Source organism: Zootoca vivipara, chromosome 17 (genome assembly GCF_963506605.1).
Source record: "Zootoca vivipara chromosome 17, rZooViv1.1, whole genome shotgun sequence".
Taxonomy (NCBI): Eukaryota; Metazoa; Chordata; class Lepidosauria; order Squamata; family Lacertidae; genus Zootoca; species Zootoca vivipara.
In genome coordinates this window covers 17,647,888-17,664,492 of record NC_083292.1, presented here as the reverse complement: position 1 = coordinate 17,664,492, position 16,605 = coordinate 17,647,888, and the positions used below count along the sequence as shown (strand labels likewise).

Here is a 16,605-nt window from a genome sequence, read left to right as displayed (position 1 = left end):
CACCGGGCAGTGAGCTGGGGAGCGGAGGTGGTTTTGCTGAGTTGATTGAGTCAGGCAGGCAGGCAAGGGAGACTATTTCGGATTGCTTGAGGAAACGTTTGCTGCTCCCCCCCCCATGCCTGCGCCTCAGCCGGGCGCGCATCCTCAGCCCGCTTTGCGCGGCGGGGGCAAGATGCGCGTCAGCATGCAACCCCTCAGATTCCTTCCGCCCCTCCCTCGCCGCCAACCGACCCCCACCCCATCTCCCCGCCTGAGGTAAAAAGTCCATACCGTAGTTAGAGCCGGTGACTGGCTGCCCAGCTATCATATGTGAAGGCCGAGGGAGGAGGAGGGGTGGGTGGGAAACCTCTCCTGGCCATTTCCACACCTCCCTCGTTCGCGCGCCTGCCTGTCTGCGAGCGGGGCTTGGCGCGGCGCGCGCAAAGGCTGCATCTGGGTCCCGGGGCTTGGCGCGGCACGCGCAAAGGCTGCATCCGGGTCCCGGGGCTTGGCGCGGCGCGCGCAAAGGCTGCATCCGGGTCCCGGGGCTTCGCGCGGCACGCGCAAAGGCTGCATCCGGGTCCCGGGGCTTCGCGCGGCACGCGCAAAGGCTGCATCCGGGTCCCGGGGCTTCGCGCGCCGCGCGCAAAGGCTGCAACCGGGTCCCGGGGCTTCGCGCGCCGCGCACAAAGGCTGCAGCCGGGTCCCAGGGGTTAACGCAGCAGCAGCAGCCGGTTCCGAGCAGCCCCCTTCCTTTTCCTCTTCTTTGCCACAGACCTGCGGTATGGCTTATTTTCGAGGTATGCCTTATATTTTGCCACCTCAGAAAAATCCTGCCATGCCTTATTTTGTAGGGGTGTTTTATAATGTGAGAAACACGGGTAAGAAGGTTCGTAATGATAAAAAGGGATTGCTGAGCATGGCAGAGAGGCACCACCTAGTGGACTAGTCTAGGATTACAGAAGCGAGTAAGTTTCTAGATGTTTTTCACACCATCAGAAATCAACCAGCATTGCTTGGGAATTCCTAGGAACAACAACAACAACAACAAAAATTGGAACATTTCAGCCTGCCATCTTGATTCAGAATGGCACCTGCAGCAACTCATCCATACATCAAAACTCTCTTCAATCCCAGGAAGAGATTGCACCAAATTGGGTGGCGAATATCTTCAGAGGTGTCTAAATCACTGCAACTCAGAATGGTTTGGGTCCACCACCTTGATCCAAAATGGCACCTGATGGGTGTCCAACCGTAGCCCCAAAAAACCATCTCCTCCAAATTTGTCCCAAATTTGTCAATGGTGTCTCAAGAGGCGTCTGAATGCGAAGAGAAAAGAGGAACAAACCATTCTCCAAAATGTACAATAGGCATGTTGGCTGTCTATAAATATTTTTTATAAACACACACACACACACACACACAAGAAAGAAAGAAAGAGGGAAGGAGAGATGGAGAGACAGACTCACTGGAGGAAGAGCTTCTTCATCATGCTGTGCAACATGCGATGCAAGGCAGGATCGTAGAGCAGTGAAGTCGGGGAGCGCAGCCAGCGGTAGAAATGGATCACCTGGTTGTCGGCGTAGATGTTGTGGTACTGCGTGATCTCCTTCACCCAGCCGACCACCACGCTCTTCAAGACCCTGCAAGCGAGCAGAAAGGTGGAAGCTGGCCCACTAGATCTACAGAGCTGCAACTAGAAATCCCACAAACCCAAGCAATTTCTCTTCTGGCGCCATGGCTGCTTTTCACTGCACTGTCTGCCCGTTCTTCTATTTCCCCCCGATGGGAAGTATCCAAAGCCAAAAAGGTGGTTGGTTATTTCCTCCTCCCTCCCAAATCATTTTTACCTTTTGTGCTGCAACTTATCAAATTATAAGTCTGAGGGTCCTTAAAAAAACCAAAACCTTTCTTTTTAAGCTACAGTCGTACCTTGGTTCTCGAACTTAATCCGTTCCGGGAGTCCATTTGACTCCTGAAACCAAAAACCAAGGTGCGGCTTCCAATTGGCTCCAGGGGCTTCCTGAAGACATGCGGAAGCTGTGCTGGGTGTTCGGCTTCCAAAAAATGTTCACAAACTGAAACGCTTACTCCCAGGTTTGCGGTGTTTAGCAGTCAAAACATACGAGTACCAAGTCGTTTGAGAACCAAGGTACGACTGTATTTGTAAGCAGTTCTGGGAGGCTTTTACAGCTGAAGAACTGGATTTCCCCCCCCCCATTTTTTTAAAAAAAATCTATAATCTTCCAAGCCCATGGGCAGTCTGGAGGACCAGTGGGGTGGGATCCCTCACATATTCCACCACAGGGGATGGCTGGCTTGTGGGGGAGAGGGCAGGATTCTCTGCAAAGTTAAGTCACGGGCCAGACCTGAATGTGTTGGAGCAGAGGGCCGTTTCGTCGTAGCTGGCCAGGGTGCTGGTTGCGTGGTTCCCCGTGACCATGTCCTCCAGCGATGCCTGCTGGATCACGTCAAAGCTGATACACATGCTGGAGGCCCCCTCCATGTCGTTGACATGATGCGACTGCAGGACGGTGTTCACCGCCAGGCTTTGGATGTCGAGCTCCACGCAGACTGCAGTGAAAAGAGTGAAACAGGGTCCTGGGTTCAAGGGCAGGAAACCCCAGCGCTGTATCACAAACCCTGGCCAAAAGGAACATCTCTCTCACAATCCATCCCAAGAGGAAAGGCTTGCTATGAATGAAGACCTCTGACTACTAGAAACTAGAAAGGAAGCTAAGGGTTCGAAGGCACTGAAATGGCATAATATCCATTTGGGAGACGGCGCTTACTGAGAAACCCAACGCGAAAACTTCAAGCGACCAGAGTCGAAGAAAAAGAAAGCAGAGACTTTTATGGTGGACTGGTTGCCATGTACTCAACATATGAACAATGACTCTGCAGGACAAATGGGACCTGCCGATTCCCTGAATATATGTGGTTATGGTAACGTCTTCCTTAATGCTGGTATTAGCAACCTTCAGAGACTCGTCAGGTCATCTTCTAATATTCTGTTTGAATATTTGAATACCCATGGAGCAGAGAACTGCAGACTTGTATTTTGCATTGCTCACCTGTGGAATAGCAGCCCGGGTTATTGATCTCGACGGAGACCCTCTCGTCGAACTCCATGACCAGGCGGCTGTCGTCTGCCTCCTTGCCCCCCAGGTCTGGGCGGGAGGTGGGAGAGAGCCACAGGAGGTGGTTGTGGCGGTGGAGGTGGCGGGAGAAGAAGAGGTCCGTGCCGAAGGTGGAGATGTCGTCAGGGAGGTTCCCGATGGGGATGTGGTAGTACCTGGGCAAAAGAGAGGGGTGGAACGACCTTCAGGACATCAGCCAGATGCAGGATTGGAACTACAGAAACAGACTAAGTGCCTTAACCTGGGCTTTTAAAAAAGAATTTGCCGTGCCCCTCCTAACTTAACCAGTGCTTTCCCCCCTGGAAAAATAGGTGCCAGTCCTCACCATGAAGTTGTTACAGTAAATGCCACACTTTTCTTTAACAAAAAAAAGGAGAGGTGCTGTACTGTGTGCCCTTGAGTACCCCCTGAAAACAAGCACTGAACTTAACTATGAAAGTTAGAGATCAAGAAAAGGTAGATTTAATACAGGAGTGGAAACCTTTTGTTGAATATTCAAAGAACTACAGTACTGTACACATGTTAGAATGTACCTAGGATTTGTTTTCAGTTTTTAAAAAGTTTTTATTTATACTTTTCAAATTTATACATTTCATTAATTTCACGATCATGTTAACATTTCAAAGTTTGACTCCCTTCCCTCTCTTTCTGCTTTTCCTTAAATTTATTTTTTTAATATCTTCTACATATCCAAATTCATTTAATTTGCCAATTTAATTATCTACTTTAAACAGAAGCTCTTATGAAACAGCAGGCTATTATAACAATCCTGCCAATGTTTTTATCTGTTTGCAATTTATCTGTAAATATTCAATAAACCGTTTCTATTCATTTATAAAAAAAGTTTGTTATCTTGATTTCTTATATATAAAAGAAATATATAAATGAATATTTATTATTATTATTATTATTATTATTATTATAATATGCACGTAGGATTTGAATGAAGAACAGCAGTTGTCTATAATGTGGAAAAGGCAAGGCACAGAATATCTACAATATGCAGCAAATTTAGAAATTGCGGGGGGAACCATGGAGGGGAAGTCGAACGAGAAATGTGTACAGTGGTACCTCGGTTTATGAACACAATTGGTTCCGGAAGTCTGTTCATAAACTGAAGCGTACTTAACCTGAAGCGAACTTTCCCATTGAAAGTAATGGAAAGTGGATTAATCTGTTCCAGGCGGTCCGCGGAGTACTTAAACTGAAGCGTTCATAAACTGAAGCAAACTTTCCCATTGAAAGTAATGGAAAGTGGATTAATCCGTTCCAGACGGGTCCGCGGAGTACTTAAACTGAAATGTTCATAAACTGAAGCATGGGTGTAATTGGTTCCGGAAGTCTGTTCATAAACTGAAGCCTTCATAAACTGAAGCGAACTTTCCCATTGAAAGTAATGGAAAATGAATTAATCCGTTCCAGATGGGTCCGCGGTGTTCATAAACCGAAAATTCATAAACCGAGGTGTTCATAAACTGAGGTTCCACTGTATTTGGAAGTTTGCACCATTTTGTAAACTTTTGGAATTTGGAAATAAAATATAAAATAAAAACAAGACCCTTGCCGTTTCCCAGAAGCTGTGTGTCTGTGTCACTGCCTGCCCTACCTGCTCATCTCAAAGGCCTGAGAAAGGCAGGTGTCCGAGCTGAGGTAGCGCCGGATCATGTGCCGCGCAGCATGGTGCTGCCAGTCCAGGATGCTGTAGTTGACGTCGTCGGTCACCTGGACAGGAACCAGCGGGAACTCCTCGAAGACGGGCATCCCTCCGACCAGCCTCTTCAAGTCCCAATTGGACTGCACGGCAATGAGGGTGGGGCCCCGGCGCTCGTCCTGAGATAATAGGGAGACAGCGGATGAACGCAAAGGATGGTGGCATAAAGTAGGATGGTGCCCTCAAGGGATGCGGGCAGGGACTTCTCCAAGAGCAGGCAGCAGGGTGGATAAAAACCAATGATTTTTAAAAAATAATAATCAAGAAAATTGGATTTTTTAAAAATTTAAATCAGATTTTTAATATAAAAGGCTTTTGGAGGAAAAATCTTTCTAAAGATAGTTTTCTGCTTAAGTTACATTATAGTCCAAAGGCTATTCATCAGGAAATAAGGATTTGTTTTAAGTTTTTCACGTGGGCTAAAACTCAGTCTAAGATTTTTGTTTTTGTTTTAAAACATATCAGTTAACAAACATGGAAAAATATGGTATCGTGTTATTGTTTTAGTTAAATAAATGGTTTAAATTGTTATTAAGGAAGTGGTTATTTTTCTCTTTCCAATAAAATGCAGCAGAAAAGTTGTCCAAATATAAACAGTTAACTTATTCAACCTCACAATAATTTCATAATTATCGGTCTATGCATTTCTAATAGTATAACCAAATCAGTGATTTTTTTTATATAACTGTAAAAGCTACTTTATTATTTCCAAAATGCAACCTTCATCTGGTTGTAAATATTAAGATTATAACCAGGAAGAATGAGTCTTAGTGTAAAAAAAATGATTGAAATCAAGTCTTACTGACTAGTGTTTTAAATCGTGATTTAAATCGATTTGATTTCAATCAAATCCACCCTGTCTGGCAGCGAGCAGGGCTGGCTTTAGGGTGCCACGCTGCAGGGAGCACCACAACAGTGCTGGAGGATGGAGCGCAAGAAGCGGGCACTGAATTTTAGTGCCGCTGCAATTGGAGAGAGTCCAAAGTCTGCCACTGCTGGGAGGCTCAGGGTTGGCCAAGGAATGGACGCGAGCGCTGGATTTCCCTGCTGTTACCTTGTAGCCCAGCAGGAGGCGCTGGATGGCCCTGCAGACGGTCTTGAGGTCTGTCTCCGCTCGCACCTCGAAGGCGTGCTTGTTGGGCGGAAGGAGCTCCTCGCCCACCTTCGCCACCATGGCGCTGTGCTCCGCCGAGTACATGTTGTTGAGGTTGGGCATCTGGTTGCTCCGCACCTGGAGCCGAGGGGAGAGAAGGAGGCTAGAGACGCAGCTGCAGGTAAAGACTTGGCTCCGTGAAACCATCTGGATGAAAGGACCCTCAGGCAGGGAAGCCAAGGAATCTGCAATTGCCAACCGGGCTTCTAAAACCGCAGAACCCGATACCCATAGAACCCTGATTTCCCCTTTTAAAAAAATAAATATTTTTTTACTCATTTTTGCCTTTAACAATTATCATCGCAGTTAAATCATATACACATAGGATTCTCTGAATCCCTGGACTTCCCTCCATCGTTATTCGTTTCCAACTGCATCTTATAATGTTTTCTATATTTTCTTAATACAGTCAAAACCTTGGTTGTCGAACGTAATCCATTCTGGAAGCCTGTTCGGCTTCCGAAATGTTCGACAACCGAGGAGCGGCTTCTGATTGGCTGCAGGAGCTTGCTGTACTCAAGCGGAAGCTGCGCTGGACGATTGGCTTCCGAAAAAGGTTCGGAAACCAGAGCATTTATTTTCCGGGTTTTCGGCGTTCGGGAGACAAGGTTTGACTGTACTCCATTCTCGCCATAGTTCTCGCTACATTGCAAGGGTTTTCTAAAATCCTGCAAATGTTTTTAATTATTTACAGAAGGGGTCAGCAACCTTTTTCAGCCATGGGCCGGTCCACCGTCCCTCAGACCATGTGGTGGGCCAGACTATATTTTGAAAAAACAACAACGAATGAATTCCTATGCCCCACAAATAACCCAGAGATGCATTTAAAATAAAAGCACACATTCTACTCATGTAAAAACACCAGGCAGGCCCCACAAATAACCCAGAGATGCATTTTTTAAAAAAGGACACATTCAACTCATGTAAAAACATGCTGATTCCCGGACTGTCCGCAGGCCGGATTGAGAAGGCAATTGGGCCGGATCCGGCCCCTGGGCCTTAGGTTGCCTACCCCTGATTTACAGTGTCCTTTTAAGTAACTTATAAATCCCCCCTCTTTATTAAATTTATTATCAGAACCTTGATTTCCACCCAGCTTGAACAGCCCATTAGAGCTGAGCACGGATCATTATGTGAATGTGGGTTTTTTCATGAACTGAATGGAAGACTATGAGACCTGCGGGTGGTGAGAAAGTGTGTGGATCCAGCAGTTTGTTTTTGGTTGTTGGCTTGTTAATGTCGTTCATATCATTTTGTGGATTACGAGTGCTGTAATTGTAATTTTACAATGTGACTTTTCTTGCGGTTGTGGTTTAATAGTGCTTTATAGAAGGGAGTCGTTTTTACTGAGGATTTGGTTTTTTTTATATACAGTGGTACCTCGGTTCTCAAACGTACTCCATTCCGAAAAACCATTCGCGCGCCGAAACATTTGAAAACTGAGGCGCAAAGGGCTGTTTGCAAATTCAATTGAGAAAATTGAAAAACACGCAGCGGAAGCCGTTTCGACTTCCGAGGCACGTTCGAAAACGGAAGCATCTACTTCCGGGTTTTCGGCGTCCGGGTTCTGAAACGTTCGTCAACAGAGACGTTCGAAGACTGAGGTATCACTGTACAGTGGTGCCTCGCTAGACGAATTTAATTCATTCCACGGGTCTTTTCTTATAACGAAAAATTCGTCTAGCGAATCCCATAGGAATGCATTGAATTTATTTTATTTTTTATTTGCCCATAAGAACGCATTAATTGAGTTTCAATGCATTCCTATGGGAAACCGTGATTCGCTAGACAAATTTTTCGTAAAACGAATTCGTCTAGCGAGGCAACCTCCACTAGAAAAAACCTTTCGTTAAGTGGAAATTTCATTAAGCAGGGCATTCATTAAGCGAGGCACCACTGTATATAACTTAAGTTGCAATTGTGATGTTCTGCTATGCTGATATTTACTGTACGTAAGTTGCTTTGTGACTCACGTGAGTGAAAAAGCGGCATAGAAATATAATAAATGAAAGGACAATGTTTCAACAAGCCCCACCCCACCCCCCTGGTCTCTGACCTTACCGTGTCAAGCACAAAAACAGATGCCTTCCGCTGAGATGGGATGAAGAGGCCAAAGAGTGCCTTGTTGCCTTGGGAGTTGTGGTACAGGTAGATGTGCCGGATGCTACCTAAACAGACATGAAACAGAGCCTCACGTTAGAAGAGAGCAGGAACTGCCTTCCCAGTTCTTGCCAGCCACCCAAGTATCGGGAGAGAGTCTCCTTACCTGGCTCCAGGTAGCTGAACTGGGCCAGGGAGCGCATCTCGAGGTGCTCCAGGTTGAAGGTTTCAGCCTCCCAGCCGGTGAGATGCCTCACCAAGTTCCTGTTGACCATGCACACACAGCCCAGGTGGATCAGGGCCCGCAGAAGTAATGGGATCTGGGCAGGGAGAAGAGGAACCAGAGGTTATACCAGGGGTGGGAAGAACTGGTATGATCTTCTGGCAGAGTAGGATCTACTTCTAGATCTCCGGGTATGATCTGAAGTCGACCGGCAAGGGTATCTGGCCCCAGAGCTTTTTTTCTGGAGGCACTCAAGGGTATACAGTACTGGCACCTCCCCCCCCTCTTCTAGAAAAAAGTGCTGGCTCCCTTTGGTTTTTAAAAACCTGCATTGGCGAGAACTGAAGTTACAGGAAACCAGGGTGGATAAAAATCAATGTGTGTGTGTTTTTTTAACCCAGAAAATCATTTTTGAAAAATTTAAATTGGATTTATTTAAATTTAAATTGGATTTTAAAAATGAAATGCTTTTGGAGGAAAAACCTTTCTAAAGACAGTTTTCTATTTAAGCTACATTATTGTCCAAAGGATTTATTTAATTTTTTCATGTGTGCTAAAACTCAGTCCAAGTTTTTTTAAAAACTGTTTAACCACATCAGTTAACGAACATTGATACACATGCTATAATGTTGCTGTTTTAATTAAATTGTTTAAATTGTTATTAAGCAAATGATTTTTTCTCTCTCCTTCCAATAAAGTACAGCAGAATAGTTGTTCTGCAGCAACGAAGCTCATAAAAAGAGCTCTGGGCTCCACCTTCAACTTTGCCTGATGTGTTTTGAGCAAGAGACTGGACACGTCAGGGCAGGAGGGAGCCTGCCATAGTGAACTACCCAGAGCAAGATGCTCCGTGCTGCTGCCTCAGAGGTTTCTAAAGGAAAGCCAAGGATGCTGCTGAATGCAGCAGGTTTTCACCTGTGGCCTCTGCCCAGGTAGAGGATTTTGAAACGAGAAGCTTGAAAAGACCCATTTACGGAAGGCAAGTGAAGGGAAAGCATAAAAGAATTGGATGATAGTATTTTCAAATCAACTTCAAGTTTCAAAAGAAAGAAAAAGGGGTTCTAGCCAATTCTACTCTGAATATACCCTCCGAAATTACTATATTACCTGCCCTTCACCCTAAGGTCCCAGCGCAGGTCACATTAAAACACAAAAATCATTAAAAACAATTAGGCGGGTCTTAAAATATACACCTCACGTGTCAATTAATTGTGTCCATTGAATCTACTCGGAGTTGGACTAGCATGGGGTGCAATTGTATGTTTCATCTCCAGATCTAGATCTCCCCTCTTCCCTGCATCAGACCAGCCAAAGGGAGTTAGTTACCTGGGTCTCGTACACCCCCTCGATATCTGGGGCAGAGAGGCTGGCGTTGATTTCGTTGATGTGCTCCTGGTACATTTCCTCGGGCACAGAGTACTCATAGAGGTTGTAAACCAAGTTGGAGCGAGGAAGGATCCTGTTTACCTGCCAAGATGATAACAAGGACTCAGGTGAGATCCCCCCTCAAATCTATCTGCACCTGTTTTTACCAAAGGGGGCGCAGATGGGTGGGCCCAACCGCATTCTCCTTTCCTTGTCATAGTAGTTCTGGGTCATCTGGCAACTCTGCCCCAGAATTGTAGACATCTCTCACTGTCTTCAAATGAAAAACCTTTCGCTTTTGGTCTAATCTGGCTCTGAGCTGCCAAAAAAGTCATGTGCAGTCAATTACAGCATACAAAGGCACTATAACTTCCACGTTGTTTATTTAATACATCTATATATTGCCTTTCCTCCAGTGAGCAAAAGGTGACGTGCATGATTCTTCCCCTCCCCGTTTCATCCGCAAAACAGTCCTGTGAGGTAGGCTAGCCTGAGAGGCAGTGACTGGCTCACAGTCACCCAGTGAGCTTCAGGGAGTGGCTTTGGAGAACCCAGTCAGATGGGCAGGGTACAAATAATAAAATTATTATTATTAAACCCTGGTCTCCCAAGCAACTAGTCTGACACTCTAACCCCGACACCATACAGGCCCTCATTTTGTCCGACATACAAATCTTCATACAGAGCATTTTGAGTGGGTAAAACCTGGTTTTAAGAAGCATTTCGCTCGTTCTAAAAGGGAGGGGAAAATATTTCACAGGAGTTCTCCTTGCCTTCTCATGTTCCACATTTCCCCCCACCTGGAAAAACGAAGTTTTCAGTGTAAAAGGAAAAAGTTACAAGATGAATATTGATCCAGAGCAGATTCCATTGTATAGTTATAGCAGAGTAAAAACTGAAACATGTTGCAGGATTCCCAAATAGACCGGAGACAATTGTATTTCATCCCGCAGAGCTTTACTGCTACTGAAGGCAAATGAGCGTAATGGTCAGAAATCCAATACATTCCGGATTGGCACTGTCCATAAGAAATCCAGTGGCAGCAGACTTAACTTAAACTTACAATAATTTATAAGAAGTCTAAACCTTAGCACTAAGCATACTATGTACAGAACACCACACCAGAAGGAAAAGAGATAGAAAGTGAAACCCAGGCTCCTTCTGGCCTTATTTTTATAGTCAGCATGACTTGGACAGAAATGATAAGAGTACAGTTTAAACCAGCGGTACTCAGCTTCTCTGAAGGTATAACCCAAACATCATGAACCTTCTGCTTGTTTCTTTCACACAGAGAAGCTTTCAGAAGCCTCTTGAATTCAGCAGAATAGGAACGATCTCTGCACATCAGATCAATACTTTCATGCATTAAGAAATGCAATGCAAACTGACATGAATACCCTACTTTTCTTGGACCAAATCACTTGCGGAAAACAGGTTACTGCAATACATTTACTGCTCCCCCAAGGGACTGGTTCTACACACCTTACGATATGCAGTGCTCTCTTCAGGTTTAGGGACGCGTTGGTTGACGTAGAAAACGCGGGGGACATTCAGCTTGAGGCAATGCAGGTCGCTTCCAATGACGGCCCACAGCTTGAAGAGGCCTGGCTGGCTGGTCTCCGCGATCTGGGGAAAGAGAGATCACGTCAAGCTGGGCTTGCAAAGGCATAGGGAGGCAAGGAAGCTGCCTGGACTATGCGGAGCCTGGAAGCACAACCCAGGGGCAGCCCTTGATCTTATCTGGCATGGGGGGAAGGCTTGGAAGCTGAAAAGAGGTGAGGAAAAGGCACAGAGGCTGTGGCATTTGCTGCCCTTTCAAAAGCTCATTAGGGCAAATGGGGCAACTTCCTCCCTGCCTCTTTCTTGCAAGCAGTCCAGGGACTGGCTTTCTCCTCCTCCTTAGCCCTTGGACAATAGGGAAGGCACTCAACCAAGTAATTGGGCTAGCACAAGGATTAACACCAGAGGTGCCACCTCAAGCAGGTTTGTGTGTGTGTGATATGCGCCCAACGCCAGGAAGTGGAGCCGAACACTGTAGCAGTGCGGCTTCAATGGCTGGTTCCTCCTCCTCCTGCCGCTGCCACCACTGTGAAGAGGAGCTGCCAGCCACTGAAACCGCACTGTGCTCGGCTTCACAACTGGCCTCTTCTGCCCTGATTCTTCTCAACATTGTGGGGGGGCTCCCTGAAATATTTTATGGGGAAGAGTCCTTTCGATAACCCAGATGGAAATTCCCGGGTGTCAAAAAAGGTTATTTATGTATGCTACTACTGCAGCCTGTGTTTCGTTAGCCCCCAAATGGAAAACGAGCAAGGTCCCAACCAAAGAAGAACGGCAACTTAAGCTGATGGGATATGCAGCTTGCGGATTTAACATATAGAATAAGAGAACAAGAACATACATTTAGAGAAGATTGAAAAATGTTTATTGAATATATGGGGGAAATTGCGTACACTTGAAAACGGCAGCATTAAGATAAATTCAACGGTGTAAATAAGTTTGATGGGTGTAATAATGGAATACTGAATGGTTTAGTTTATGTAAAATATGCAGGGATTTATGATATCAAAATGAACCATGGAAAGAGAAGGGGGGAAGTCATTCATTATTTTAAGGATGCTTAAATGAGTATGATTACCACTAACACAACGGGGTCCCCTTCTCTTGCATGTGTCCCGCACAGTCCCTTAATTTGCTCGAGAGGGTTGGGGAAACCTCCAAAACATATTTTGAGGTGTGTGTGTGTGTGTGTGAGAGAGAGAGAGTGAGCAGGTTCAATTGTGCGGATAGCACTATGTTGAACACAACCCAGCATTTTTATTATTTATTTCATTGCACTTATGTCCCATCTTTCTCCTCTGGGGACTCAAAGGCAGCATACTTGGTTCTATGCCTCCTGATTCAAAAACAACAACCCTGTGAGGTAGGTCAGGCTGAGACAGCGATTGGCCCCAAATCGCCTAGCGAGCTTCATGGCCAAGTGGGGAATTTGAACCCTAGTCCCTCCCAGATCCTAGTCTGACACTCCAACCACTATGCTGCACTGGCTCTCTGTTATCCACCGCCTATGCCTCCATGCATCTGACTTTATAGCATGCGCCGCGGATAGCAGTCCTAAATCCCATCTCCCCCAGGAAAGGGCTTGCATGCCGCACGATGCTCCTCACCTGCACGATCTGCCAGGGCATGTCCAGGATGCTGCGGGCCGTTTTGCTCAGGTAGCTGCCGAGCCCCATGGAGGTCCTTGCCCGGATCAGCCCCCCGCCCAGGACCGACTCGCCATCTGCCAGCCGCCGCCTCTTGCGGCGCTCCTGGCGCTGGCGAGCCTGAACCTCCCACTTCTTCTTGTGGTAGCACAGCCAGACCAGGCGCTCCTCCTGCGGGAAAGAGTAGGAAACAGGAAATGACCACCGGGCAAACCAAATCCTAACTTTCTTCGGCTTTGGTAGAAAGTCAAATTCTTCAAATCAGAAATGGTGGGAATGAACAGCAGGAATCCTGAAAACGTTGTGCAATCTGTAATTTCTGACACAGTCAGCGTTACGCCAACATGATACCATTACACATATCTATACCATACACACTTGTGAAACACAGACCACTTATAAACGCCATCTCCAACTCCTTGAAAGATTCCATCAATGGTGTCTCCAAAAATTTTTTACACATCATTTGGGAAGACAGGCGAACTAATGCCAGGAAGAAGCAAAGATCACCAGTGTTGAAGCAATGATTCTTCAACATCAACTTTGTTGGATTGGTCATGTTGTTGGGATGCCTGATTATCGTCTTCCAAAGCAACTACTCTATTTTGAACTTAAAAATGAAAGCATAATAGTGGTGGTCCACAAGAGAGGCTTAAAGACTCTCTCAAGGCAAATCTTTAAAAAATGTAGTATAAACACCAAAAATTAGGAAACACTGGCCTGTGAGTGCTCCAATTGGAGAACAGCCTTTACCAAAGGTGTCATAGGCTTTGAAGACGCTCGAACTCAGAACGAAAGGGAGGAAAGTGCTAAGAGGAAGGCACGTTTGGCAAACCCTCACCATGATCAACTCCTGCCAGGAAATCTATGTCCCCACTGTGGAAGGACATGTGGATCCAGAATTGGCCTCCACAGTCACTTATGGACTCACTGTTAAGACCGTGTTCATGGAAGACAATCTTACTCAGCTACAAGTGATCGAAAAATAATAATACAGATCTATGGTGTGACAGCGTTCGGGGCTTTTGTTTAGAGAAAAGATGTGCACGTTGTGGCGTAACAGAAGCCAATAAAATTCCACATGGCGTGGAGAGAACAGATAAGAGAAAAGCTTTCCCCCCTCTCTCACAACATGGGCACATCCAATGAAGCTGAATCAGGAAAGGAAGCCCTACTGCATAGCTGCAACTATGGAATTCTCATCAAGTCACGTGGCTAAGCCTTAGACAGGTAAAGCTATCAATGGGTTTTAACCCCGACGGCTGCATTCTACCTCCAGTGTTGACGGCAATATGCTTCTGAATACCAGCTAATGGAAGCCGCAGTAGGGGAGTGTCAGCTGTGCTCAGGTCCTGCTTGTGGATCCCAGAGACATCTAGTTGGCCCCTGGTTGACCAGGATGCTCTACCAGTTGAGCCGCTGGCCTGATCCAGCTGGCTTTTTAAAAGGTTCATATACGGTAGGATGTTGCTGCTCCCCCATCGTCCAGTCCCTTTGTTCCTCAATGAAGTTCTCTCCTTCTGTTGCCTTACCTTGGTGGTTCCAGTGGGAGGTGGCGGGCCCAAGATCTCCCTCCAGGATTGTGTTAGTTCCGGATTCTGGGACTGCTGCTGGCTCTCCTCCGCTGTAGGGACGCGTTTACGTTTATTCGACACGGGGACCCCAGGCTGCAGAGCCTTGGCGACCCCAAAATCTTCCATGTCAGCTACCTGTGTGGAGGGCGTGCCCTCCTGGATTACGTTGGCAGAGACCTGCGAGGAAACAGCGGAGAGTGCAATGATGGAATCCTCCTTGACTGAGCGACCCAATTACCCACAAAAACTGCCCTTGGCCTCCACCTTCTTCTCAGCTCTGGGATAAAAGTATGTTTTACCTGCAGATGCCCATCTCAGAAAGCACTGGTTTGTTTTTATTACAAAAATGCAAAGCAACCTAAAGGGGCTGCCATCTTAAACAAAGAACAGACGAGATGTAAAAAGGGTTGCCCTTAAAGCTGACCCAGAAACTCCAGCGGGTGCAGAATGCCGCGGCGAGGCTCCTTACAGGGTCCCGGCCGCGGGATCACATTCATCCAGTGCTTTACCAGCTGCACTGGCTCCCGGTGGAGTACAGGATCAGGTTTAAGGTGCTGGTTTTGACCTTTAAAGCCCTATGCGACTTGGGACCCTCGTACCTACGGGACCGCCTCTCCTGGTATGCCCCGCGGAGGACCTTAAGGTCCACAAACAATAATATTCTGGAGATCCCGAGTCATAAGATGGCTAGATTGGCCTCTACTAGAGCCAGGGCCTTTTCAGTACTGGCCCCAACCTGGTGGAACGCTCTTTCCCAGGAGACCAGGGCCCTGCGGGATTTGTCATCTTTCCGCAGGGCCTGCAAGACAGAGCTGTTCCGCCTGGCCTTTGGGTTAGACTCAGCCTGACCCCTGTGTTTTTCTCCCTCATGGCTTGGATTTATGGCCTACTTGAAATGAGGCTGCACTTTAAATTTTAATACTGTATTTTAATCTGTATTTTAACTAATTGTTTTTATGTTTTATTGTGGTTCTGTTGGTGTCAGCCACTTATGGCCTACTTGAAATGAGGCTGCACTTTAAATTTTAATACTGTATTTTAATCTGTATTTTAATTAATTGTTTTTATGTTTTATTGTGGTTCTGTTGGTGTCAGCCGCCCTGAGCCCGGTTTTTGACTGGGGAGGGCGGGGTATAAATAAAAATTTATTATTATTATTATTATAAAATCAAACTGTCCATTTGGAAACCTATATACAGTAGTACCTTGGTTCTCAAACGCCTCGGTACTCAAACAACTTGGAACCCAAACACTGCAAACCTAGAAGTGTTCCGGTTTGCGAACTTTTTTTAGAAGCCGAACACGCTCCGTTTTGAGTGCCATGCTTCCTATTTGAGTGCCACACTTCCGTTTTGAGTGTTACGCTGAGGTTTGTCTGTTTTTGCTATTTATTTTACGTTTTTGTTTCTGCAGCTTTCTGTTTTTGTGGAACCCAGTTCAGCTACTAATTGTGTGACTGCAGTACATTGTTTATCGCTTTCATTTTATGGATCAATGGTCTCGTTAGATAGTAAAATTCATGTTAAATTGCTGTTCTAGGGGTTGTTTTTAAAAGTCTGGAATGGACTAATCCATTTTGCATTACTTTCTAGGGGAAAGCGCGCCTTGGTTTTGGAACGCTTTGGTTTTGGAATGGACTTCCGGAACAGATTCAGTTCCAGAACCAAGGTACTACTGTACAAAGCAATTAGAAGCCAGGACTATAATTTATGCACATTCATTTGGGAAATAAGTCCTAGTGAACAAAGTAGGAATTACTTCCAAGTAAACATGATGAGGCACACATTGACTACAACTGATTTTGTGTGTGTGTGCGTGCGTGTGTAAATGCATTTTAATTAAAAAAACTGGATTCGTTTTTCTAAATCCACCCTATGTAGGGAGAGCCCTGCCCCTCTTACCTGTCTCTTGCCCTCACTTGTGAACAGCTCACTGATTTTCTTCTGCTTGTACATGTCGTTCTTTTCCAAGAGCTTCTTGTGGAGCCAGTCGGGGTGTCGGACGCGAGGAACGGGGTTTTTTACCTGACGGGACACACCATTTGTTATTTATTCGGGAGGTTCCCTCTGAGTTTCATTCTGCCTGATCCTGCGAGGATACTACTGTTTTTGACCAGAAGCAGAAGGAAACTAGCTATGCTAGAACACAAGACGC

The 16,605-nt window shown here is 46.0% G+C and overlaps 1 protein-coding gene across 1 annotated transcript in view; it reads right to left on the bottom strand.

Annotated features, from left to right (window-relative positions):
• Positions 1-16,605, bottom strand: part of POLE (DNA polymerase epsilon, catalytic subunit) — a 57,881-nt gene that overhangs the window by 10,704 nt on the left and 30,572 nt on the right. The window contains exons 29-40 of the mRNA XM_060269359.1: positions 16,353-16,475; positions 14,410-14,628; positions 12,839-13,048; positions 11,154-11,297; positions 9,633-9,773; positions 8,250-8,403; positions 8,045-8,151; positions 5,885-6,061; positions 4,726-4,949; positions 3,054-3,274; positions 2,349-2,553; positions 1,449-1,622 (exon numbers count right to left, since the gene is read on the bottom strand). Coding sequence (XP_060125342.1) covers positions 1,449-1,622; positions 2,349-2,553; positions 3,054-3,274; positions 4,726-4,949; positions 5,885-6,061; positions 8,045-8,151; positions 8,250-8,403; positions 9,633-9,773; positions 11,154-11,297; positions 12,839-13,048; positions 14,410-14,628; positions 16,353-16,475 — 2,099 coding nt within the window. The remainder of the gene's footprint in view (positions 1-1,448; positions 1,623-2,348; positions 2,554-3,053; positions 3,275-4,725; positions 4,950-5,884; positions 6,062-8,044; positions 8,152-8,249; positions 8,404-9,632; positions 9,774-11,153; positions 11,298-12,838; positions 13,049-14,409; positions 14,629-16,352; positions 16,476-16,605) is intronic.